At 38.1% G+C, this 27,965-nt stretch overlaps 1 protein-coding gene across 1 annotated transcript in view; it reads right to left on the minus strand.

The window, feature by feature from the left end:
- The window catches only part of LOC114655495 (E3 ubiquitin-protein ligase TRIM47-like), an 81,620-nt gene that overhangs the window by 31,581 nt on the left and 22,074 nt on the right, over window positions 1–27,965 (minus strand). The window contains exons 4-5 of the mRNA XM_028806537.2: window positions 10,191–10,765; window positions 1,993–2,088 (exon numbers count right to left, since the gene is read on the minus strand). Coding sequence (XP_028662370.1) covers window positions 1,993–2,088; window positions 10,191–10,765 — 671 coding nt within the window. The remainder of the gene's footprint in view (window positions 1–1,992; window positions 2,089–10,190; window positions 10,766–27,965) is intronic.

Raw genomic sequence — 27,965 nt, forward strand, 5'->3', positions numbered from 1 at the left:
TAGAAAGCAAAGCCAATTTTCGCGTCACATTTTTTGTTCCGCGGTTTTAGAAGCGCGCCGAGGTGAATTTTTTTTGTTTGATGCGGGTTCGTGTTTGTGGTCCCGTTACTCGAGCCGTCTAGTTTTGTATCCGTGATCGTGAATTGATGACTTGTTTGATCTTTATCGTGAGGAATATGGATAAGTAATAAGTAGGATCTAACTCACTTTCAATTTGCGGACTGTTCGTTTCTTCGTATTATCACCAATCAGGTCTCGCGCCTGTATATGTATTGTAGTTCGGTCTCGTGTTGTTTATTTGACGTCGTCGCGTATTTTAAGGTGGACTGAATAATAGCTGAGCGCACGGTATGTGGAGCAATAGCTAAGCACTGTCTAAAATCTACTCCTAATAAAAGTACCTTTACTCCAAAGGGAATATTATTATTCATCAACGCAATGCCAATTGTCTGCGTATTTTAAGGTGGACTGAACAATAGCTGAGCGGATTGTAAGTGGAGTAATAGTTAAGCACTGTCTAAAATCTCCTCCTAATAAAAGTACCTTTCTCGCAAAGGGAATATTGTTATTCATCAACGTTTGTAGAAGTTTATCAATGGTGTTGAGTAAGTGACTGGATGCCATTGTACATTCATCTATAATTAATAGTGTGGCAAGACGGATGTCACGTGCATTGTTACTGTGAATTGTCATAGTGGATACCGATGTTTCTGTGATTGGGACCGGTATTTGGAATAAGGAGTGACATGTGTTTTTGGAGCCGAGACATTTTTTCTTCCGCGGTTTCAGAAGCGCTTTGTAGGTGCCGACGTGATTTGTGCATATTTGCGTTCTTGATTTGTTTCAGGGTGCACTGTTCCAATGCGATGTAATATTTGTCCACATACGCGAAAGCAGTATGGGTCATTGCCTTTTGGTGACATGATATTTACTCCGGTAGATGCAAAATCAAATGAAGTATTGTAGGATGTAATGCAGATGAGCCGCCGTGTATTTTTTTTTTCATGCGGGTTCGTGTGTTTGGTCCCGTTATCCGAGCCGAATCGTTTTGTACCCGTGACCGTGTATTCATGACTTGTTTGTTCCTCAGCATGCGGAATATGGATAAGTAATAAGGAGGATCGCACTCACTGTTAATATGGAGCCTTTTCTGCAGTTGAACGGTTAATAGTGCTTTATTGTAAGGAGATCCACCTATGCTGCCTAGTGTGAAGGTGTTGAGATGATGTATGTTTAATATGGACGGTTCCTTTAGAAATGGGGCTTTGGGTGTCACTTCTTATTGATGTTAGTGTTTGTTTGTGGGTCTGATTCGTCGTTGTTGTGAACGTTTCGTGTGCCATGTCTCGTCTGTAATGGGCCTGGCGTGGCGGTCACGGCTTCTTTTTTTTGTTGCGTTAGGAGCTTGTTAAATCCTCCTGTTTGTGTGGGTCCCGTTTCGTGTGCATTGTGATTCGTGCGGCGCCGTGTGCTTTTTCGGTGTATGAGCAGGAGGGGGTGGATTGGTGGTGCGCGAGCTTCTTCTTTCTTTTTGTGTGCCAGGGGCTTGTTGAATCCTCCTCTTTGTGTGTGTCCAGTCCGTTGCTTGTAGGGTGGGTGGGGTGGTTTTGGGTTCTTTTTTTTGTGTCCCAGGGGCTTGTTGAATTGTCCTCATTGTGTGTGTCCCGTTCGGTGGCTGTGGGGGGGGGGGGGGGGGGGTGGTTTATTGCAGGTGGTCGCGAGCGGCTTCTTTTTTTTGTGTGCTAGTTTCGTGTGCAATGGCTTTCGTGCGGCGCTGTGCGTCGCCTGCGTTTGACTCCTTTTTTCTCTGCTCACTCCTTTTTTCTGTGGTCGCGTCCGCCACTCGCGGAGCCTCATTTCTTGGTGCGCCTGCGCAGTACGTCTTTTTGCGGCTACGGCCCATGGCCGGATGTCCCTGCGTCCATCCGGTTTAGCATTCTCGGTTAGTAATATGGATTAGCAATGAATAAAAAATAACTTTTGTTAGCTTACTTTTATTGATAATAAATCTCCATTCAGTTCAGCAATTTTCTTCATTCCTGCAACTTGCCTTTTCCTTATTATTGTCTGGAGATTTCCAATCTGCTTCTGTATTTCAATAAATAGCAAAAGATAAAAAAAACTAATAAGTGAATAATTTTAAATTAAACAGTGTGACAAGAAGAGACTCAAGACATTGTAAAGGTTTGGGGCAGCCACCCATATAATGTGTTCCTGGCTGCAAAAGTAAAAGGTTTGGTAGGGAGTAATGTTTACAAGTCAGAGTCCAGAACAGAAGTGAATTCCAGAGGAAGAGAGTGAGACTTTATAGGTAGTCTGGGGGAAGTGATGTCATCCTTGGGGCTGGGACCAGAAGTGGCGTGTCTCAAGTCGAGGCAATGGCTCCTGGTGGGATTTCCCAGGAAAGGTCTGCAGGGAACTTAAAAATAGCGTTAATGCACCCGCCACCCCCTGGGCAGATGTGTTACCATGATTCTCCAAGCCCATCAGCTGCCTCCTATTCACATGTGCGTGACAACAGCTTACCAGAAAAACTCACTTGATATCCTCCAGAAAAATCTTAAGATGTCAACCGCCATGACCAATGCATTAAGCAAATTATGAACATTAGAGAATGACTGGTGATATGGCTGAATTCTCTCAAGATAAAGAAGTCGGACATTGGACCTAATATGCTCTACATGTCCATTGTGTGAGCTCTGCTTGTGTGGACTTCACATGGGTTATAATCTTTGCTTATTTAAAAGGGATATGCTCTCCAAAAATGATGAGTATTTTTTATTTGTTACTTACCTTGTGTTTGTAGCAATGGCCAAGAAAAGTTTAATATGTTATCTTGGAAAACAGATGCAAAAAAGTTCCTATATAATAAGCACGAATTTTAGCTTTTCAATTGAAGGCGGGGTTCTTGGCCAATGAATGAATGAGAGAGCATCTTTAATTCAAACCCTCAAATTCATTTAAAAACGCTTCAAACTTATTTATAAATATTTTAGCAAAATAATACAATTAGATACTTGACACAAGTAAGTTGAGATTTTGAGAGATGCTTTAATATTGTCTGCTATTGTTCCCCACTGGGCCCTATTGAAGCCCACTGTATCGTAAACCTTGTGATTTCTGTTCTTTTTGAAAACTTAAGAAACTTTTTTTTCTTGGTCACTGTTACAAACATCACAGGCAATGTAACAGAAAATTATCCTTTTTGGGGGAAGTATTTCTTTAATTGCACATTGACATCTATTTACGAATTATGTTTACATTTCTCTGTTCTATTCTGCATGACCTTGTGCTTTCTGTATCTCAATACTTTTTAACAATAATATTGGTGTTTTGGTCAGCTTCATGACATTCTACACAATGTACAGAATCATCACAACACATCATAAGGTCGCCTCGAACATTTTAAACACATTGGTGGTTTGGCATTAGTTTTAAGCAAAGGGCTTCCTTCAGACTACAGCTAAAAGCTATTCTGTTCTGGTTTATTTCCATTAATATATGGCTTAGCTCTTGACCATTTCAAAGATGTACGTACTGTATGAACAAAAAAATACATGTAATTTCAAAATGTTTAAAATGGCTTCATACAATTTATGCATGTCGTACTAAATCAGACTTGAAGACTTGCATGTATACCCGAATTGGAAATGTCTGGTAATTTGCACACTAACTGACTGACCCGTCATAAACGTATTCTTCTGAGCAAGTCCTCCAGGTAGACGTTGAAGTAGCTGGATATCCTGCTTAATGTTCTGGGATTTCCAAACCACTGTTCTTCATCAAAACGCTCCACATGTTACTCCCACCAGTCCTGACACCCTCTGATGTCCACACAGTCTCTACAGAGACGGTAGTGAAAAATTGCACAATCAACAGTTGTGATCTTTAGTTTTCGATTTCTCTGCCCTGCTGTCATTGAGTTGATAAATTTGCAGACAACCCCCAATGAAGCTATTTTTCAAATTATTGCAACAAAAAATGCTATTGCTGTTTGTTGTGGTCTGTTAGTTCATCTGTCTGACAAATTTGTCTATTAGTTTTGTACATGCTGGCCACATTCAGGGTAGATTTCTGTATATATTCACAAAAGATTTGTGGAACTTGCAAAAAAAATATATTTTGAGTCAAATATGAGCCAAAAAATCAGCAACACTATGCATATCACCAAAGTTTCAAATTCGGTTTATAAATAAAATTTGTTGTCTCTGCAACAGGCTGTTTTTACTCATGTGTCAGCACACACAATGCAGCAGAAAAGGATGAACCAAAGGACGGCAACACAACAAGATATCCTGTGAAGTACGGAGGGTGGGACAATAGATCTAGATCTAGAAGAACAAACAAACATGTAAATGGGCCTGACCAATAGGTAAAGAAAAATCACTGAAATTACAGATGTCAAAAATGGGCAGGCTGAAGATCAGACACCACGACACTGTACAAAAACTGGCAAAGGTGCCATAACAGAAAACAAAGAGAAGATCCGAAAAGTTGACAAAGGGGTCAAAATCTTAAGATTATACGTAAATTTACGGAGGCGTGAGAAAATCCAAGCAAAATGACACCTTTTATTGGCTAACTAACACTACAGAGGCTTGACAAAACCTTTTGCAAAGGCAGGAAGCCGAATGCTTGAGCAACAGGCCTGTGAACAACTCTTCTATTTTTGTTGGCACCCTCATCACATGACAATGGACAACAGCAATGGTGACATGTACTGGGGGTCCTCGGGTTACAACGTCTTGACATACAACGTTTCGAGTTTACAACGCTCACTCTCATAAAACCGTTTAATAAACTGAGACGTGAGAAGGAATAAAGGTAAGGATTTTTTTTTTTTAACTCATTTTTTTCTGTAACTACAGTACAATGTACAGTACAGTATATTTATGTCCTTTTTCTGTGGCTTAGTTGTGTTTTTATGTTCTAGATTATGATTTTGCAAATGTGTTAAGATAGATAAGTGACTAGGGTGTGTTTTGACTTGCACCAAAATTCGGGTTACAACACTGTTGCAGGAACGGAACTGTGTTGTAACCCAAGGACCCCCTGTAGTTGCTTTATTTCAGAAGTGAGGTTAAAGGCTTCAGATTTCAGTATTTTGTTGTATAAGTCAGAATTTCTTGCATGGCTGTTGTTTCAGTATTCACATTTGGTCCCACTGGTTATTTATCAAGCAATACCAGCTGAGGAAGTCGTCTGTCATCTTTTATACAAGTCTCATGCACCAAGCAGGACTGTGATCACTAACTCTCTGGAGCATTTTTCAATAATGTGTATCAACAGCAAAATGGTATACTATATGTCAGCCTGGGTCAGACCCTGGGATTAAGTAAATAATTTTTTGAAGTTTTTGTTGTATTTTAATGTGTTATTGTTCATGTTTTAGAATTGATTTTATCGTATTTTTGTTAGCATTGTTTTTTCAGCATTGTGTGATATACATTAGTTTCTTTATACTTCTAGCGTTCTGTTGGTGGAGGTCCAAGATGCGTCTCCACCTTGATATCACCTGAGAAAGAATGACCTCGGCCTTTACATTATGATTGAACATTTAGTTCAAGCAGAGAGTCCAAGAGCTATGGAGTATGTGTTATAGTGCTTGGATTTCTCTTGTCATGTTTGGATATGTTGCCTTTGGATTTATGCCTTTGGACTATAGACTGGACTTATTAGCTTTTTCTTGTTTTTTAGGAATACCTTTTTGTGATTATTTTGGTCTTTTTGTTCCTTGCCTTGCTAGTTTTTGTTCTACCTTCTTATTTAATAAATTATTGAATTGAAACAACATTGTCTTGTTTTTGCTGCAAAAGCCAGATGTTTACCATCACCGTCTTCTCAGAAGGACCATTTGATGTATTTGAATATCTCTCTATTATTAAAGAAAATCTTGAGACGAGCTGAGACTATTGCCAAGTGTTTTTCTTCAAGTCCCATCTTCTTCTCAACCATTTCAAGTTAACAGCCCATGCCCACGGTCCTCTCACCTCTCATTTGTGTGAATGCTTTTGTCAGACATGGTTCCTGCGCTTTCAGCTCTTATAAATTTTTACGATCAAATTGGAAAATTGGTTAAATGCCTATCAACAGACTATGCTGAAACAGTTGGTGGTGATGTTACGGAAGATGAAAACATCAACTTACAATATCCCTTAGAATATCTACAACCATTAACACCATCCAATCTTCCACTGGCTGAATTACTGTTGAAAGAAAGATGTATCATAATGTTATTGTGTAATTTATATTTGAGTGATGGGCTATATACAATAAGACAAGATTAGTTGTATTCAAAATTAGTCAAACAATTCTGACATGTAAAATTAAGTTAATGTAGTACATCTTCTGCAGATAACATTAGACACCAAAGGAGATCTTGATATGCCATTCGTATTAAAATGTTTACAGTTTCCCATTAGAATAGCCTTTGCTATGACAATTAACAAATCACAGGGACAAACATTCGAAAAAGTCGGTTCATTTATTAGAGAGAAAGAAATGATATTCACTCACGGGCAGTTATACGTTGCGTTGTCACGATGCAACTCCAAACACGGAATTAAAATTCAATGCGATATTGACGAAAAGTTAATTTCAAATATTGTTTTTACTGAAGTTTTACAGTAAAAGTGTAAGTTTAAAAAGTATTTACGTATAACGCAATGAATATCTGTAACGCAACGTGAAACATAATTTTCTTTCAATGTATTACGTTTTACTGTTTTTTGCTATGGTTAATTACTCACTGTAATGTAAAATAGTTAGTTCTATTATGCATATGTAACAATTCCCATGGGAATAACAATCTGTTTAAACTGTACATCCGCTTCCCCATACGCGAGTGGCAGAGCTGTGAAGTACTTTGCACATAGCGCCCACCTGGGGGTTGGAGAGCAAAGCGAGCAGGGGGCAGAGCCCCCTAGTTTTTTAAAATACTGAGCCTCAAGTCAGGCTGTTCAGGGAGAGGCCTGTTTCTCTGGCAGGCCTATTGAAGTTCTGGTATGATTTTTCTGTCATTCTGAGGCCTGTTCACCCTTTGCCATCTTGGTGTTGCAGTATCATAACATAAACTAATGATCCAGTTTTCAGTTTATGTGCTATCGAACAAGCAATATGTTATTTTTTTTTCTTTGGTCTTTTGTGATAACTACTATTAGAATGCTTCCAATTTGTGCCTGTTCACTTTATGATGGCTTTGAATGTCCTCCTTATTATTCTCTCTGTCCATGATCAGTAGTTAAACTCTATTATTATGGCCATATATAAAGCTGATTGGAATATTGGTGTGGATCAGTAAGGTGGAGAATCTTTACCAATTGTCATCTCCATACATTTTCTTAATGAATAACTCTGAAAGCTTAATACAGTAACTATTTTTCACTTGCTTTTTTAGGTAGTACAATGGTATGTTTTTAATATTTAATACCACAATTCTTAACAATGTCTCAGAATATGAATGCAAAACTGCACATTATTTGTTATGATGTCTAACCGATATCCATGTTTTTTTACTAAAAATGTTAACTTATCTTTAGTTATTATTTGAAGGTTCATTTGGAATTTATAGCACCTTCTGTGTATGGCTAATGGTAGCATAACATTATATAACCCAGTTGAACCATTTCAAGGGTCTTTGATAGCAAATCAGCCGTGTTCAAGATGGGTGTATGAATAAGTGTGCCTTATGATCAACTTGTGCAACTAACTTCACAGAGTAAGCTGCAACAGGGGCCATTGTGCCACTTACACGTCACCAAAAATTCCCTTGTATCTGGTCCCTCAGGGAAATTTCATATTTAACAATGGGCCCCTTGCCAGTCTAAATATCTTGTTTACTGCATTTACTGTAGGGAGAGTCCAGTCATTTACATAGGAAGATTGAGAACACAGCTAGCAGACCACTTCAGGGAGCACATTCAAGCTGTTAAAACCAAAAGACCTTTCAAAGCCTGTTGTAGAACACTTCACATCCCTTAATGAACACCACACTGCTCTCTGTGTTCTTTCTCAGGGCTTCAAAGACATTTTTCAAAGTAAAACAGAAGCTAAGATCAGATCACATTTCCTCAGGTCTTAATGACTGACTACCTTTTTAATCTCTCCCTTCATTTTTAAATTGCAGCTTTTCTCACCTACTTTTACTCCTTTCATCTGCCCTGACTTTGTTCCCTCCATCACATCCTATATATACTACCTGCTCCTTCCTTTTCATTTTTTAATAAATATTATGTGTGTATTTCAAATGTAGAAAAATCTAAAGTCTAAATAATTTTACCCATTGTTCTGAAACAATACAATAAACAGAGCAACGGAGTGTGTTTACTTGCACACACACAACTGGGATAAGGCGAGTGACCTGGTTAAGGTAGAAACTGGTTTCTTAAAAAACCCTGTTTACATGTGCAAGTACGTTTTTGGAGTTCTCCTTTTGGGAAAAGGCCCCAGGGTCATAAAAATGCACAAAAAATGATTAAACATCATCAGCAGTCGTCATGATTTTGAAAACAACAATGGAGCCTGTGTCTCCTGGGCAGTGTTGGGGGAACATTACTTTAAAAAGTAACTTAGTTTCAGTACTCATTACTTACAAATAAATAAATATGTAGTTGCTCATTACAGTATAATATACTGTAATGAGCTACAAAGAGTGTGTTACTTTTTCTTTTGTATTAAAAACTGAACATTTGACTGGCCAGCATCTCTTATTAAATCCTAGACCCATTTATGAAACTTTATGAAACTGACCAGAATCAGATAAATGTGATAATTTTCTTGTGTTTTATAAATACCTTTAAGTCTTTCCAGTACTGTAAAATAAATAAAATCCATCCCCCGTTTACATTCCCAACCTGAGCTCCTATAGACACTGGCTGCTGTGTCACACGGTCACACTGTATTAACGTAAGCAGTTAACTAGATTAAAATTAAACTGACTAAAACCTGCAAAGGAGTGGTGTACTGGTACATCATCTTCTTGCCTTACAGACAGTGCTGGTGGGATAATAAAGCAGGTAGTTTCACTTCAATAAAATAAGTATTGTGTTAGGTTAGTTGTACTTTGAAATGTAATCAGACTGCACGTGTTACTTACAGCGCGTTACCCCCAACACTGCTCCTGAGATTGTGCTGCTGAGCTTAGCACTGCATGTTCAGCTCCACAACATACAGCAATTTCAGAAATATTGAGAGATTATTTCAACAAGGAGAAGAAATAATGCAACCTCCAAAGCATTTGTCTCAGAAAATGCATCTTTGTGGTTACTGGATGCATGTGTGAAGCAAAGACTGGTGGTCACAACAAGATCCTTAACTGTAACCAGGTTAAGGGTTTTACATGGCAATATGACCAGGTCACTCATGGAGAAATGTATACGTGTTGAGCTGGTTTCTCAGAGACCAAAGTCCCGGTTTCTCTAACCGGAATAATGGTTTACCAGGCATTTTAGAAACGAGGCTTCTATGAATAACCAGGTTATTAAAGTGAAGCAAATTCATTCATGAAGTGGAGAGGATGTGAAGCAAATTCATTCATGAAGTGGAGAGGATATACAGTAAGCACAGTGAGCTCTGCCATCACCAAGGCGTCCAGAGTAAAGGGCTTCCAAGAGTGATTGGGAAATGCACTAACAATTCAGGTTACATATTTTTCATCTTGACTGCGAGCTTTAACTTTTTAAGTTTACATAGGAGCAATGGAAACTATTTCATTTAATAAAACTTCACAGTAGAGTTGGAGTGTATTTTTTTCACACTTAATGAAGCTTAATGTTTTAGGGCTACTGGAGAAACAGGTTTCTTTCAATGTTGTTTGGTGTTAATACCTTTACTTATGGTTACAACATACACATTATTTCTTCATTCATTGTTTTTTTCTAATTTAATATTATTCTTGCCTATTTATCATACTTAATACTGACTTAATTAAGCAGGAATAAAGTGTTACTGTTTTACTGTTTTCACTACTAAGAGCTCTGCAGCCCCTTTATAGTTTAAAATGATTGTGTGAGTGTAGCATAATAAACCTATTAGGATGTAGCTGGGTTAACGTCACTTCAATCAACATTCAGGCCCTCAGATTTTACTAAGAGACTAAAAACCAGAATGACATTTTACTTTTATTGGCTGCTGCATTTATAATGTAGGAAATATTATAATATTTCTTTAAAAATTGCTGAACACACACTTACCTTTCTTTGTCTCCACTCTACATCTGCCGCAACTGTTTCATGGCCTTGATGGACGTATTCATTGCAAATTCTACAAATGCACACCTGGTCAGTTTTACAGAAGAACATTAATGGCCTCTTATGTAGCTTGCAAAGCCATTCCTGAGGGTTCTTTACTGGGGATACCAGCGTATGCCACTTCAGGGCCTCTTTCTCATGGTGCCGGATGTGGTCTTCACAGTAGGAAGTCACACATACCAAACAGGATTTCAAGGCCTTGAATTTAATGCCGGTACAGACATCGCAGCCTACATCTCCCTGTCCAGCAAGATTTTTTTCTGGAAAGAGGGACCTTCGTTTTTTAAATTCTTCCACAATTTCAGAAAAGCCTTTATTAACATTAAGATTAGGCCTTCTAAAAAATCTAGCTTTACACACTGGGCAAGTGAATATATTGCGCTCTTTCCAGTATATTTCAACACAGCTCTTACAATAATTATGTCCACAGGGAATGCTGACAATGTTCACATATAAATCCAGGCATATTGGACAAGTGAAGTGGTCATCAGAAAGTGGAGTGCCCACATAAGCTGAACCTGAAAGAGAAAAGAGAACCATTATCACAGAAGCATACATAGCATTCTCTATTCATTCGTTGCAACTGGGATAGGCTCTGCCCCTCTCACACTCAGAGACACGATTTAAAAGATAATTAAAACTTAAATTTTACTTAAGATGGGTTCTGATAATTACTGCTTAATATAAAACTCCAGAAAAAGATCAAAATGTTGAGAGAATAAGCATAGTATAAACAGTCTCCTTTGGACTACAGGGAGCTCATCATAATTCATTCATTATTAAACTTCTTAATACTTCAAAACACTCTTTGAAAAAACATTAATTTACCTGAAAACCTGAAACCTCCCAAAAATGTTGAGAACAGTAAGATACATGTCTCACAGTTTTGCAAAACTGAAACATCATTTATATGTAAACATAGCAAGCTGTATTCCCACAATGGGCTGATGAACAAAGTCAGCTTCACAGAAAGAAGAAAAAACAATCTTGACCACAGTCCACTGGAAACATATTTCATAAATGAACCCAGATACACATATTGTTATGGGCAATTATTAAAAGCACAGTAGATAGGTAGATAGATAGATAGATAGATAGATACACACACACTCCAGCAGCAGCATACTGATAAAAACAATATTAATTAAAGAGTGATAAAAACACAGTGCAAGTTAAAAAGAATATACTATAAAGGAAATGAAGTTGATATATAAGACATGAGCTATTAGCAAGGATGGCTGAGTAACAACAAACCTCCTAAAAACACTAATATTTAAGTAGATCTGTGCAAACTTTCCTGCTTCATATTCGAGCTGCGCAAGACACTCCCAGTGGGTTTATCGTACATGTACAGCCAGTGTGCCAATAGACTCCATGTTTGTTGAATCTAAACCCGCCAATTATGTGTTATGCGTTGCTGACTAAGTTTTCTGTTGCCTTTAATAATTAACATGGTTAGTGCACTTTACGTTTATCACCAACACTTCAATTTCTAATAACATTTAGGTTTTGTATGTGTAAATACAACATGATAACCCTGTTTGTTTTCATGAATGAGCGGGTTTGCAATATTATTTAAGGGAAATATGCTGTAGTTTACTTTGCTTTATGACGTAAAATTCAACATGTTTTAAGTGTACAGGGTTGTATTAAAACGTTAAGGCATTCCCCTTTTTTTGTATATGAACACCATCTTAGGCCTTATGCAGTGCCTGTTTTTGGAAATTGGATTAATCACGCTGTCTATTTGTTGACTTAAAAGAATAGCATTTCAAGTTTAAAGGAACTGAAAATGTAGCGGTTGTAGCAATTACTCTTTCCAGGTAATCTATATTGTATCAGTTTTGACATTTTGATTATGTTTGATGGGCACTCTATTAGTACTTGTGTACTTGATGTATTTTTTTTAGACATGCACACATACAGTTCTTTCTAACAAAGAATTAGGCCAGCAGGTATACAATGAGCCCAGAAACATTCAACTGTCCCTCACAAGATCTATTTAACTTAAAAGTTCAAAACAAATGTGGGATTGCTGTTGTTCTTTGCTATGACTCATTTAACATTTCAAAAGACAACTGGCAGGGAATCATTTTTGTATGGACACCATTGTCCCGCTATAGATCCTAATGTTTTGTATAATAAAATATCCTTTACACATAAGGAGAAACAAGCAGAAGTATAAAAAACACAAATTTAGAATTTTTATTTTTAAGTTCAAAATTATATATTTAATTTGTCACACGATTTTATGGTCTAAAGTGAAGCATTTTTTTTAAAATGCCCAGCCTGGTGTTACATTTTAAAATGGTAGTGAAGGGGTGGGGGTCCAATTATGAAAACAAACATCTTAAAACTTACACAATATGTCAATTTTTCAAGGCAAGAGTGTTGTCGAGTTGAGCCCACATCTTAAGCTTGCTCACACATTGAAAATTGGCCTATCTATGTCATTTTAGGAGGAAAAAAAGACAAAAAGCTTACATTTTATATTTTTGTGAGATTCAGCCATTTTGAAAGGAGACTTGGCTGTGTGCATGGACCTTTTGACCGCATACCTCTATATGGAAATTTTTCCAGGGGTGTGGAATTCATTTGAAAAGCTGTCTCAAAGCGCCATTGTTGACAATATTGAATGTTGATGCCAAGATATGAATTTCTGTCTCTGTAAACTAGACAATTATTAATGAAAAAATGTCAAACAGAAACTCACTACTACATGGGATAATAAGTCTGAATTCGCACTATGTCATCATATTATGGGCGCAAGTAAATGTCTACCTTTGAAAAAACAAAACAACTTACTTATTAAGTTTAAAAAAGATTGTTACCAGTACTTTTATTACCACATTCTCAGAAAGAGTGAATCAACATGGGTTATAAATTTTGGTAATTGTTTTTTACAGCCTCATTTTGTTTCATTGTGGGTTGGCTCCACCACATAATCTGCCTTTTTTCATTAATTCCTTAGTGTATTTTTATCATGTGCGCACACAACATGCCACAGAAAATACATAATGCCGAGTGTTCATTGGCACTGTAAACTTCAGTACAGGTGGCATTGGCTCTTTCAAAAGAAAACTCTTACACATATACTTCACCAACATACTACCTTTACAGCAACAACAGAAACCTGGCTAAATAACAAAGATGGAAATGAGTATAACAGACAGATACACATTTTTAGGAAGGACAGAGAACAGAAAAGGAGGTGAGGTTACTGTTTATGTCAAATAGAATTTAAATGCAAGTCCTCTTCAGTTGGACGATGAGCCCCCATCTTAGTAAGGACAGGTAGGTTAGTCTGGAAAGCACTGGGGAAAGAGGACTTATTTTAGGAGTGTGTTATAAACCACCCAAAGAAGACAATAATTTCAATGCATGTTTTTTGGTAATATTAAAAAGGCAAGTTTACAGGGGAAATTTATAGTCATGGGGGACTTGTAACTACCCGAATTTTAACTGGGATAATCTTGCAAATAGAGGAGTTTTTAGTATTTTGTAATAAGCAGGATAGATTTGAGGGTGTACAGGTGATTGAACCACTAGGGTCAAGTAACTATAAAATGTATAATACAGTTCTCAGTGTTTTGGAAGAGTGCAGAGGCTAAAATTGAAACTGTTCAGTTTAACATTGGTAGGGCACATTTTGAGCAGATGTGGCAAAGTCTAATGAGGATAGACTGGGATATTTTAAGTGCGGAAACAGTCAAGCAGGAGTGGGGCAGGTTTAAAAATGTTTTACATATAATGCGTCATGAATAGTAAAGGGGAATTAATAAATAGCAGATGCTCTAAATTCACATTTTGAGGTCTTCACATGTGAGGAAGCGGATAAACTCCCACCAGTGAAATGGACTACTAAGGTGGTACTGAGTGATTGAGAAAGTGTAGAGGGAAAAGTACTGCACAGATTAAACAGGCTGAAGTCAGACAAATCACTAGGACCAGATAATATTTACCCTCAAGTTCACAAGGAGGCTTACAAGTAAATATATAAAGCCTTGACAAATATTTTTAGGAAGTCACAGCACACTGGGGAGATTCCAAAGTACTTGAAAATGGCAAATACTATACCATTATATAAAAAGGATGACTGGGAAGATCCAAGCAAGTAAGTTTAATGTGTGTCACAGGTAAATTAATGGAAGGAATTATTAAGGATAAGGCTGAGGAACACATGGCAAGAACATGAATTTTACTGACAGTCAGCATGGGTTCAGAAAAGGGAGCTCATGTTTTACCAACATGCTAGAATTCTACGAGGAAGCAACAAAAGGATATAATCAAAGTGCAGAATATGGTATTATTTATCTTGAATTTTCAGAAAGTATTTGATAAGGTGCTACATGAGAGGCTGGTACTCAAACTAAAAGAAGTGGGAGTTCTGGGTGTGGTGTGTAGAATTGGCTGAACATAGGAAGCAGAGGGTTATGGTGTGAGGAACCTTACCAGAATAGGCTGATGTTAACAGTGGTGTTCCACAGGGGTCAGTGCTGGGGCCACTTCTATTTTTAATATACATAAACTAGCTGATTACCCAGTGGCTTCACTCACTAAGTGCAAGGGAAAAAAATAAAATGTAGTCTATAAGTTATTAAACAGTAAAACATTAACATTTTAAGAAGTAAAGATACATTGAGCACTACTGGAGTGGTTTCAGGTAAACTACATTTTAAAGGCGGTATAACACAACAGCTAAGTAGTACTAACAGCAGCTAAAATGTATTTGGATCATCTCTCGGTAGTAGATCCCTTTTGAAAGGCGCTACATGACCGCTGTGGTATAGAAATTACATTTTCTATGTGAACGTCCAAATTTCTGCCAGTGGTAATGTGCCTTACTGACATTACCAGCAATTAAAGAAAATTAGCTTTGTGTCCTCTGCAGTGTTAAGAGAGAAAGGTTTTGGTTTGAGATAAAAGGAAAATGGATATAAAGAAAGGAAACTTGCCTTTTTCTTTTATATAGTGTAGAGAGACGTCTTTGCTGACGATATGAGCTACTTTTGGGGAGCGTCGCGGCGGGTCTCGTGTAGACTGGAGATACGGCCCTGCCATTAACCGGCTGGGATGGCACTGTCGGTCCTCCACTCCTGTGTGTGCCTCCCTCGACCTCATAACCCTATACGTGCAAAAGAAAGTGCGAAGTGCCTTAATATTAGTTTGCCGCGGTCTAGAAAAGGGATCCTGTGTTTGCAGTTGTCTGGGCTATAGCTCAGGGGAAGGAGGAAAAAAATTAAAAGTGCTTACTTTCACTTAAGGCAGAAGCGCAGTCAGCGTCTCAAAGGCCGGCATAGCTACGCGTGCACGCTGGCTGCTCGACTTTTATAGTATTTTTGCAGGGCAGGAGACGCCACTTTTTGCAGACACGTTCACATCATCGCGTGCCTACGGAGGGATGACGTTGAACCGGTTAATTGGTTGCCGCCGAATACAAAAAGGAATTACAGTACCTGACAACCTTGCACTATGTGCCTATCAATTACTGCCAACTAAAAAAAGTTACAATGTGGCAGTTTCCGTGACAGTCACGTGGACAAATAAATAAAACTTCTCTGTCAGAACGAGCCTCGCAGCGGACAGCTCAGCGCTGTCGTCCAGAGAGGAGGTCTGGGAGAAGGCGATGCGGGGTGCAGTTCTATGGGATAGATCGGCGTGTTTGTGTTTACTTCTTTTTAATATCAGTAAAATAACTCACACAAATAATAACAATTCATAAAGACGGTATAAAAATGGCGTCCACAAACGAAGTGTATTATAATCTGTTCTGTGGTCATACGTAATTTCCATATTGCGTGGTCATATGTAATTTCCATTTCATACGTAATTTCCATATCGCGTGGTCAAACGTCATTTCCGTTTCAAACGCGAAAAGAATTTTATATATATATAGATGATTTGGATAGGAATATGAGCAACAAGCTGGTTAAATTTGCAGATGATACCAAGATAGGTGGATCTGCAGATAATCTGGAATCAGTTGAATCATTACAGAGGGACTTGGACAACATAAACGGAAAGTGTTCCAGTTGAATCATTACAGAGGGACTTGGACAACATAAACGGAAAGTGTTCCATGTAGAAGTAAAAATGTTAGGTTTGAATACACAAATAACAGGTCTGAAAATCTAAAGTACTTCTTGTGAGAAGGATTTAGGAGTTGTAGTGGACTCTACTCTATCAACTTCCAGTGTTCAGAAGCGATTAAGAAGACCAACAGAATGTTAGGTTGTATAGCACGATGTGCTGAGTACAAGTCCACGGAGGTTATGCTCAAGCTTTATAACACACTGGTGAGGACTCATCTGGAGTACTATGTGCAGTTTTGATCTCCAGACTACAAAAATGACATCGCAGTGCTAGCAAAAGTCCAGAAAAAAGAGACTAGTATGATTCTAGGAATATAGGGGATGAATTATGATTAAAAGAGATGAGCATTTTCAGTTTAAGCAAAAGAAGACTAAGAGAAGACACGACTGAAGTGTTTAAAAATTGGGAAGAGAATTTAGTACAGTGGATCGAGATGTATTTTAAATTGAGTTTATCAAGAACATGGGGACAAACACGGAAACTTATGGGTAAATTTCGCACAAATGTTAGGAAGTTTTTCTTTACAGCGAGAACCATAGACACTTGAAATAAGCTACCAAGTAGTGTGGTAGACAGTAGGAAATTAGGGACTTTCAAAACTAGACTTAATATTGTTTTAGAAGAAATAAGTGGATAGGAATGGAGTGGTTTATTGGGCTGAATAGCCTGTTCTCATCTAGATTGTTGTAATGTTCTGTGTGAATTTTGCTTCGTAGGCTATGTTACATCTGTTCCATCTGTTGATAAACCACTTTGTCTGTGCATGGATCGGTATGTGTCCCAGCATTGTCTGTAAAAAAAAATATATATATATGATTTTTGTACATGTGGCATAAGAAAAAATTATGATTTTGCAGGTTGTGAATCAAGGTAGATGCATGCTCACATCAGATGATTTCAGGGCTGTAATGCTGTGGGAGAATTGAGCTTTTACAGTACAGTATGCTAAATATGGCCCATAAAATTTAATGTCTTATTTCAGTCTGTTCTTTAGAATTATTTACAAAATGAATCTTAAGTTGTAGACTCAACGCTCATGTGGGAAATGTTCTGTAACTGAAAGGACAGGCAGGTACAAATGTCCTCATTAAATCATTAATACCAAGACCATCAAATTTTGGAAGTAGATAAAATTCTGGGATGTATGCAAAATAGAGAAGAATTCTGGGAAAATAAGTGTTAATATTGTTAAAGAGTGTCATTTATTTATTAGAATGCATATATTTAAGCTTAGGTAAAGTGACCAGTGTGGTTGTTAGTAAGAATATGTAAAATGGAGGCTTGGGACTTTAAGATGAACATGTTTCATGTCTAGCCAAAAGTAACTTAATAATCAACCAGACCATGGGAACACTGGTCAACAAACATTTTGCTACTGGGATTTTTTCACCTGTACTTTAACAAATTTCACTTGCTGATTCCAAATCTGAAAACTGTTTTCATCCAGCAAGTCCAGTTTTTTAGATATGATGTTCCAGGTCTTGGACAACTAGGGTGACTGGATAGTAAAGGCGATGCGTTTCAGCATTTAAGAAATAAGTTTGGTCTCAAGAAAAGTGAAGCCAAAATTAAGGAAGGTGTTTTTGTTGGCCCTGAAATACATGAACTGATGCTTGACGATGAGTTCAAAAGAAAACTGAAACCAACTAAATCAGCACCCTCATTCGTGCAGGTTGTCCAGAATTTTCTTGACAGTCACAGAGCAGAGAATTATATTGAGTTTGTGGAGAATATGCTGAAAGTATATTAGTTTACTGGAGCCAGAATGTCACTGCAGATTCATTTTTTACTTTCTCATCTCGACTTTTTTCCACCATATCTAAGTGATGTCAGAGATGAGTATGGGGAAAGATTTCATCAAGATATAAAGGTGATGGGAAACTTGTATTGGGAAAAATTCACTCCAAGCATGATGGGTGACTACTTTTGATTCTTGCAAAGAGAGACAGATGTGCAGTACAAGCGCAAAAGCGAGTGTCTCCAACATTTTTGGGCACGCTGACCTCACTTTTATATGGAAGTAAATTAACATAAATATACTTTAATGTGTCTCTGGTATTGTCTTCTGGTTTGTTTACAGAATAAACACATCAAAACAATTTTGGTGGGACATAGTCCAGACTCCAGATATCGTGTTGATATATTATATTGATATTCAAAAATGTCAAAACGTCAATGATGTGTATTTCAAAAACCTGACGTGCTAGCTTAATTCCGATTTCATATATGAAATCTGTGTAAAAAACTTAATAAAGAGCTGCTCATAAGTTCCCAGAAGCAAACAAAATATATTTTTTTGTAGACCAGTGAAATTAGATAGATAGATAGATAGATACCAATGGTTGTCCCTAACATCTGACTGATGCAGTATCTTACATAAATAAGGTAGGGTTTTATTGTGAAAAACGCCAGATAGCAAGACACTATTAAATGAAAAGTTTTTAAAAAGGCTCTGCCAGAGAGACATCATAACTGCCAAGACTAGGAGGAAAGAAACAACTGCCAAAGAGAAGACAACTCAGTCTGACTTTGCCACTTTCAGACTCCCTCTTCACTCCCAAGCATCACACCTGGTTTAAGAAACCAAAGACTGCAACAACCAAAGCCATAGCCACCTGAAATTAAGCTTGCAGTGTGAGACCGATTTGAACCATTCAGGCTGTATGTTTTCATATGTTAACGTTTACACCTGGCTTCTCCTTCAAATAATCATAATTAAAATTAAAGATTGAAATAGTTTTGAGTATTGCTTTACCAATGTGTCCTGTTGTATATGGACGCATGATTGTTAATAAAACAAACCATCCATTTAGGTATTGTACTGTCAGGGGTAGTGATTAGCCCTTAGTTTCTGTTAGACAGTGTAGCACTTTCAAAGGCAGAATTCGGGATACAACAGCCCGACAGGAGTAGCCATTCCTGGCTTTTGCTAGGTTATTCTGAAGAGCAGCCCTTTCAGGGGACGCAATCTATAGGCCGACATGCATGTGAATCTCGGCAGGGACACCTCATTAGCAGAATGGTTTCTAACCACTGGCAATAGGTATTAAAGTTGAAGTACTAGCCTTGGCGAGTGTTGAGATATTGTTGGCTTTGTTGTTGAGCTTTACCTGTGCTGAGTGAATGTTGAATAGGCAGTTTTCAAGACGTGTGTGAATCAAGGCAAACAATGTAGACATTTCTAGTATTAACCTATCCACCAATGCAAAAAGAACCTTAGAGGTTAAAGTGCTTTTCTTGGACACTTTTACACCACACTCTAGCATAATATCAGACACTTGTTATGCATTTGTGCAGACCATCACTTGTTACAAGCCATTGGAGAATATGACCAAAGAAAAAATTAAAAACGACAGAGACAAAAGTAGGATAAAACTCAGTCTGAGGCTACAGAAATTACACAAACTGGGGATGCACAGAGGGTAAAGGTCAAAACTCCACCCGCAGTGGCCACAGTAAGCAGACAAGTGAACAGGAAATGTATCCTTACATTTCCCTCAAGTAAATTGTACCGTGAATCTGTGATCAAATGTATTACATCCAGGTTACTTTTGTTAACAGAAGCCTGCATCAGAAACATGGGATCCACAGTTTCTTAAATTGAAACCTTTGCACCTTCAAACTGGACATATACTTTTAAGGCTTTTGCTTTCATGTTTGGACCCCTTCCACCATGACTTCCATTTTAGGATGTAAGACAGGCCTAAGTGAATTAAATTATTCATAAAAAATTCTGCACTTCAGAATATACCATGATTGGAAAGAAATAACTGACTTAAAAAATAACTATCTAATTCTTTAATAAAAAAATACCAAATAATAACGAAGGCTTTTCATTAATACCAGAAAATGTAATTGTGCCTTCCCTCATAACTATCTAATTCTTTAATAAAAAATACCAAATAATAAAGGCTTTTCATTAATAAAAAATACCAAATAATAACGAAGGCTTTTCATTAATACCAGAAAATGTAATTGTGCCTTCCCTCATAACTATCTAATTCTTTAATAAAAAATACCAAATAATAAAGGCTTTTCATTAATACTGGAATATGAAATTGTGCCTTCCTTCAAGTGAGGTTGAATGACTACACAAACCACTATATGTGAATTTCCCCCTGGGATTAATAAAGTATCTATCTATCTATCTATCTATCTATCTATCTATCTATCTATCTATCTATCTATCTATCTATCTATCTATCTATCTATCTATCCCAAAACAATATTAATGAAATACAAAAAGGAATTTTAAAACATAATGTCTCTTATTAAACGTTTTTACTCATGTTACCAGTCTGACTTAAATGAGTCATACGGCGCCTTACTTCTGAAACACCAAAATAACCAAGTCTCATGGATTGGGCTGCAGTGTGGATGGCACTATTATACAGAAATCAAAGGCTGATGGGAAGAGTTACACAGAGAATCCGCTAGCAAAGTCTGGACAAATGAAACTCACACTGAACCTCAGAAATGCCCACACAGTAACAATTTTAAAGTAAGGAACAATTTGGTTCCTGGTAACAACCACAACATAATCCTACTCTCCACTGCCAGGTGAATCCTTGCATATGTGTTCCTAAATCATTTACTCCCATGTGAATTATTCTCACCAGACTTATATTTCATATATTCAAAACCCCTTTTGGTGCTGCAAGGGCTTCTTTTTATTATATGCCCTGTAAATCCAAGACAACAATACACTGTAAACTCGTCCCTTTCTTACTGTGAACAGTCAACACTAGATCAAGGTTACATCTGTATCTCTGTGTTTACAACTTCAGTTCTGGAGATAGATTTTTGACATGTCATGTGGACAGTTCCCAGAAGCATGTGCTATACAATTCTACAATACAATATTAGGGGACAATGAAATATCTAGTAGGAAAATACAGCCCACGGTCTAGTCTGGCCTGTTCCTTTGCTCTTCATCCTCCAACACAGTGGCTCAGTGCCACTAGAGCATAGACAAATGAATGTGAATGTTGTGATTCATAAATAGGTGGCTCAACACACTCAATCAGTATATCAGAAAGCAAAACCTTTTTCAGAAGAAATGCTGAATTTTGTGATTTTCAACATCTTATATACAGTGTTGGCTCAGAATAAGTAGTGCAAATCTTTGCACTTTCAAAGTAAGCAAGAATATGATCACTAGCCCTACCAGCAGATTAGGTTGGGCGTTTTATTATTAAATCTCCTTCCAACAATACTTTCATAATTCAGTGCAGCACATTCGATTGTTCTCATCATGTGTAGCAAAGTTATTATAGTTAACGAAAACTAAAATCAAAACTGAAACTATAAATAAAAACATTTTCATAAACTGAAATAAAATAATAAAACTGAAATGAAAAACTAAACAAAACTATTAAAGTAGCTAAAAAGACCAACTGAAATAATAATTTACTAAAAATATTTTTAGTTTTTGCAACACAAGGGCTATCCATCCATCCATCCATTTTCCAACCCGCTGAATCCGAACACAGGGTCACGGGGGTCTGCTGGAGCCAATCCCAGCCAACACAGGGCACAAGGCAGGAAACAATCCTGGGCAGGGTGCCAACCCACCGCAGACACAAGGGCTAACCTGGGCTTTTTTAAATATATTAAGAATTTCATATTTGGTTTTTGAATTTGGGTAGCACTGCTGCCTCGCAGTTTAGGAGACCCAGGTTCGCTTCCCAGGTCCTCCCTGCGTGGAGTTTGCATGTTCTCCCCGTGTCTGCGTGGGTTTCCTCCCACAGTCCAAAGACATGCAGGTTAGGTGCATTGCCGATCCTAAATTGTCCCTAGTGCGTGCTTGGTGTGTGGGTATGTGTGTGTGTGTGCCCTGCGGTGGGCTGGCACCCTGCCCGGGGTTTGTTTCCTGCCTTGCACCCTGTGTTGGCTAGGATTGGCTCCAGCAGACCCCCATTACCCTGTAGTTGGAATATAGTGGGTTGGATAATGGATGGATGGATGGATGGATGGATGGATGGATAATGGATGGATGGATAGTCTTTAAATAGGATATGGTGGGCTGGATAATGGATGGATGGATAGTCTTTAATGCTTGCAACTTTTAACTCTAAAGCAGAAAGTCATCCAACACGAGCCGCCCACACATATTCATTCAGTGAATGAAAGCTGGTGACGGAGGGCAGGTGTTCACACAGCATTTGTGGTGACAGAGCAAGGTGAATACGGGCACCTAAAGCACATGACAAAGAAAGTGATTTATATGAGATAATGGTGACAGTTCTTCAGGGGCTGACAGTGACAGCATGATAAATTCTGGCAAGTGTTAGTAAAGCATACCAAGATGATGCTGTTTTGAATATGCTCAGCAACTTTCAAAGCTGCCATTCACTGGATCTCTCGGGCTCAAGAGAGAATTTTAGTCTGTTCATAAATGATGGCACGTTAGCTTTAATTCTTACTGAGCTCAAGATACAGTATGTACACAGCAATTAATACATCCACATGCACTAGTCCAAATTCCAGGCTGCACGAGTCTGATGTCAGTTATGATGAGCACCTGTATTTCTTTGCACTTCTTGTATATCAAGATGTAATTAAAATGCCTGAAGTCAGAATGTGCTGGTCAACAAAACCTTTACAATATGGACAGAAACCTCATGAGTGAGGAACACTTTAATAGTTTATTTTTCAGGTGTCTGCATTTTGCTGAAAATAATTCACCCATCACTTCGCACAGGAGAAGTCTTTTTTGAAAATAACAGAGATACTGACGTTCAACATGCAAGATCAGCATATTGTTGCTGACCAGTCACTTTTGCTTTAAAAAGGTTGTTTAACAACGAAGTGATACAAACCTGGTAAAATTCCAGAGTTGTCAATGTCTCTACTGAACTACAGGTAGGTTGGGTGAAGAGAGTATGCCAACTGGTAAAAAAGTAAACATAGTAATGTGTTTTGTATTTATTAATTTATCTTATCTTTAGTTTTACCTTCACAGCTCAAAATACTTGATATTGTGAAAATAACCTGGTAGGAGAAGTTATAGAATAGAAAAATTTATATATTAGCATAAATAGCATATTAGCATAAATAGCCATAAAAGTAATTAACAGGTTCTGAAACATTAGATTTAGCATAAATTAGAATGTCAAGCAAATAAGATATGTCAAGTCAATAGTTAAATAAAAGACATTAGTCATATTGTATTATTTTTAAGCTTGAAGCAAAATTACCAATATTGGAAAAGGAAGGACAGAATAGAAAGAGAATGACACACAGAAACTATCGAAGACAGAAGAAGGGGGAACATGTACACCTGTTATTTGAAGGTTAGGAAGCTGAGGAACGATACCAATCCATATTACTAACCAAGAATGGTAAACCGGATATGGACGCAGGTACATGCCCGTGGACGCAGGAGACATAGTGCGCAGGCACCTACAATCATGGCTTAAACTCAAAAACGAAACAGCGCGATCCACCGAGAACGCAGGAGTCATGGCTCAAAAACGACACAGCTCAACTAACGCGCGATCCACCGAGAACGAAGGAGTTACGGCTCAAAAAGGAAACAGCTCCACTAACATAAATAAGAAATGAGACGACGCGCCCATAGGCAACGACACTGCCACACAAAAAACAGGAGTCAGACCCACACCCCACAGTGAAACGGGACAGACTACGGAGTCCACAAAGGGTCACACATCAAGCCCGAGATTACGGCTCAAAAACGAAACAGCTCCACTAACATAAATAACAAATGAGGCAACGCGCCCATAGGCAACGACACCGCCACACAAAAAAGAGGAGTCACCCCCCCACCCCAGAGTGAAACGGTACAGACTACGGAGTCCACAAAGGTTTACAAATCAAGCCCGAGATAGTACGGAAGGCGAATTGTAGTACGGAAATCGCCAGATACTACGAAAGGCGCATTCGCCTACAACGCGCAACTGAAATAAACGTCCACACTACACAGCAGAATCCACGCACTTCTAAAAAACTGCAAGCAAACACCCGACATCATACAGAAACACCACAAATACAAACAGAACAACATATTTGAATCACATTACCCCCACCCCAGAATGAAACGGGACAGACTACGGAGTCCACAAAGGTTCACAAATCAAGCACGAGATAGTACGGAAAGCGAATTGTAGTACAGAAATGGCCAGATACTACGAAAGGCGCATTCGCATACAACGCACAACTGAAATAAACGTCCATGCTACACAGCAGAATCCACGCACTTCTAAAAAACCACAAGCAAACATCCGACATCATACAGAAACCCCACAAACACAGACAAAACAACATATTTGAATCACATTACAGGAATACAATATTAACAGTACAACCACAGATAACACAGGCACAACACCTGATGGGTAATACGAATAAACGAATGATCCGTATTAAATGTACGTCATCCTCACACGTACGAACTATACAGCATAGGTGAATCTCATTACAGTAGTGCATTATTAATAGTATAAACACAGAAAACGCTCCATATTAACAGTAAGTGCAATCATCCATATTACTTACCCATATTACTAACGGTAAACAACGGACAAGTAATGGAGTCACGATCACGGGTCAAAAACGATACGGCTCGAGTAACAGAACTACAAAAACGAGCCCGCAGGGAAAAAAACAATAAACGTAGGCGCCTACAACGTGCGTCTGAAACCGCGGAAGCAAAACTGTCTCGGCTACAAAACCGGACAGCTCAACTAACACAGCTACAGAAACGAGCCCGCATGGACAGATACAATGAACATAGACGCCTACAACGCCAGTCTCAAACTGCGGAAGCGAAGCAGGCACGGGTTCAAAACGAAAGAGCTCGAGTGACAGAGATACAAAAACGGGCAAGCCTGGATAAAATCAATGAACTCAGGCGCCTACAACGCGCGTCTGAAATTCCGCAAACCAAGCAGGCACGGCTCCAAAAAGAAAGAGCTCGACTGACCGAGATACAAAAACGGGCACGCCTTGATAAAAACAATGAACGCAGGCGCCTACAACGCGCTTCTCAAGCAGCACAACCAAAGGAGTTACAGCTCCAAAACAAAACATCTCAAGTAATGCACATACGACAACGCGCCTCTCAAACAGCACAGGCAAAACATAAACGTCAAAGACAGAAACGACAAACACCTGCTAAACAATTCAGACAAGTGGTTGACAACGCGTTCTATAATGAGTCCACTATTAATGAAAATTCATTGGGATTAATGAATGTCATTTGCAATCATTGTCATTCGCTTAACTTCCCTGAAGAAACAACTGGCAATACAACTAATGAGTTTACACGTTGTTGTCAAAAGGGTCAGGTTAGACTGCCTCCTTTACATGAATATCCTCAATATCTACGGAAGCTTCTAACTAACAATGTACCCGAAAGTAAAAACTTTATGGACTGCATTAGATGCTACAATAGTTCATTTGCTTTTGCATCTACCGGAGTAAATATCAGGCCACCAGCTGGCAATGGCCCATACTGCTTTCGCGTATGTGGACAAATATTACATCGCATTGGAACAGTATTTGGACATGGACAACTTTATGTGGCCTTCTCACGAGTTCGCAGTTCATCTGACATTAAGGTTAAGGTTATGAATACTCCATACCAAGGAAAACTCATTCAAGGACAACACACCATCTTTACTACAAATGTTGTGTATAAAGAAATATTCCAATAAATCTTTACAATGTGCCATACTAGACGTTCTTTACTTCCTTCATACATCATCTACACCTTCACACTCCACTATATCTCATACATACATCAAGATATTTACGGTTACCCAACACCAGGGGTTGGCGAGCGAAGCGAGCAGGGGGCGGAGCCCCCTAGTGACATAATATAGAAAAATGGTCCTGGTAGGCACGTGAGAAGCCAGCTGGAATAGTGAATCAGCAGAAACAGCAAAAGGCATTGCTACTAACAAGGTCAAGATGATGTAATGCATGAAAAATAAAATTAGTATATTCATGTACTAGTATAAAAAAAAATAGAAAAATATATAAGCATTAACCTTACTGCAGAAATTAGTGCAAGTCAGGCATGCCACGCAAAGAATTAAATAAAGGTACATTCCATATTTCTTTTTAATTAAAGGTTAGCTTCAGCCGCTAAATAAAAATAGCTTGAAGGCCAAGGGAGGGGAAATAATAAGAGAATTCCCAAATATGGAAGAAGGAACTTCTGCCCAGCCAAGGCCAATAGAAATAAGCAAAACAGAAACTAAAAATGGACAATAGACAGTAACATCCCGGAGGTCAGCTACAGGGAAAGTCAGGAGATAATAATGGTTCCCATGAGAACTTGGGATACCGGCTGGCCAGGTGCAGAGGGGAGTCAGAGAAAACAGCAAATGAGCTAATTTGAGCAAGGTCGGAGTGATAAGAAATTACTATACAAGTTTTGAGTTCTGAACTGTTCAAGGCTCAGCTCAATTTGGCCATATTGGGTCGAGTCCGTGTTATTATTATTGTTTTTTTATTGCAATAAAACTATTGACTCTGTTTGCCTATCCTGAGTCTCTTTTATCTGAGTCAGGTAAAAAGCCTTGTGGTGACAATTTTTCGCCACGGCAAAGTATGTTTTAAAATATTGTCTCCCTCTTTTCAATATTTTTCTCTCTCTCACTAGTTGAAATATCATACTCTTTTTGTTCTTAACATCAGCCATGTCATACATATTGTTTATATAGCATTGTTTGCTGGGATAGGCTCCAGGTTTCCCGCAATCTGGCTCTGGATAAGCAAGTTTAGAAAACATACGGTATATTGCGCCTAATCTCAAATGCTGTTTCTGTCATTTTGTGCCTGTCCATACTCCTATTATCTGCTCTTTCTCAAGTCTAACTAGCCCTAACCTTGACACTACATTCTTGTTTTTCTTTGTTTGCCCTGTTCTTCCTAAATCCCCATGGTTTTCATGATCACACCTGTCAGAACATAGTACAATCTATTTTCTGAATTTTTTATTTCCTTTCAGGCCTGCAGGTGGCAAATTTCTGTCCATAAAATGTATGTGCTTGATATGGAATCAGAGATCAATATGGCTGATAGAAAATAATAAAGCCCAGTATAGGAGATTTTTTAATACAATATTGAAGGGAGCAGGATATGTTGTTTGCTGTAGACATGTAGAGTAAAAATCCCTCAAACCTTAAAATTCACCTAAACTTCATCACAAATTGGCCCATTCTAGGCAAGGTAAGGGAAAGATGAAATGTGCCAAAAGTCAGTACACAATTGTTCAGCACCAATGACATGGAAAATATAAAAATTGTAACATTGTATAAAATTGTTCATATTCAGTATCTGGTTTTGATTATGCATGTTTTCAATCAGACAAAAACAAAACCAGATAGTAAACCATGTAGCGTAGTAAGCTTCCACTAACATTAGGCTCGTATTCAAACCGGTCAAGTGTACAGTTCTGTTTGATTGTGACACAAAACTAAACTCCATAGTAGCTCTTTAACCATATCATAATTACTAAAACTGAAAAATAAAATAGAAATGTCTTTGTGAAATAAAATCAAAGTTAAACTAAAAATACACAATGAAGGAAAACTAAACTGAATTTCCAACTAAGATCAGAAATAATATAGAGATAAAAACTAATATAAAAAGGCA

The sequence above is a fragment of the Erpetoichthys calabaricus genome, chromosome 1 (genome assembly GCF_900747795.2).
Source record: "Erpetoichthys calabaricus chromosome 1, fErpCal1.3, whole genome shotgun sequence".
In the NCBI taxonomy this organism is placed as follows: Eukaryota; Metazoa; Chordata; class Cladistia; order Polypteriformes; family Polypteridae; genus Erpetoichthys; species Erpetoichthys calabaricus.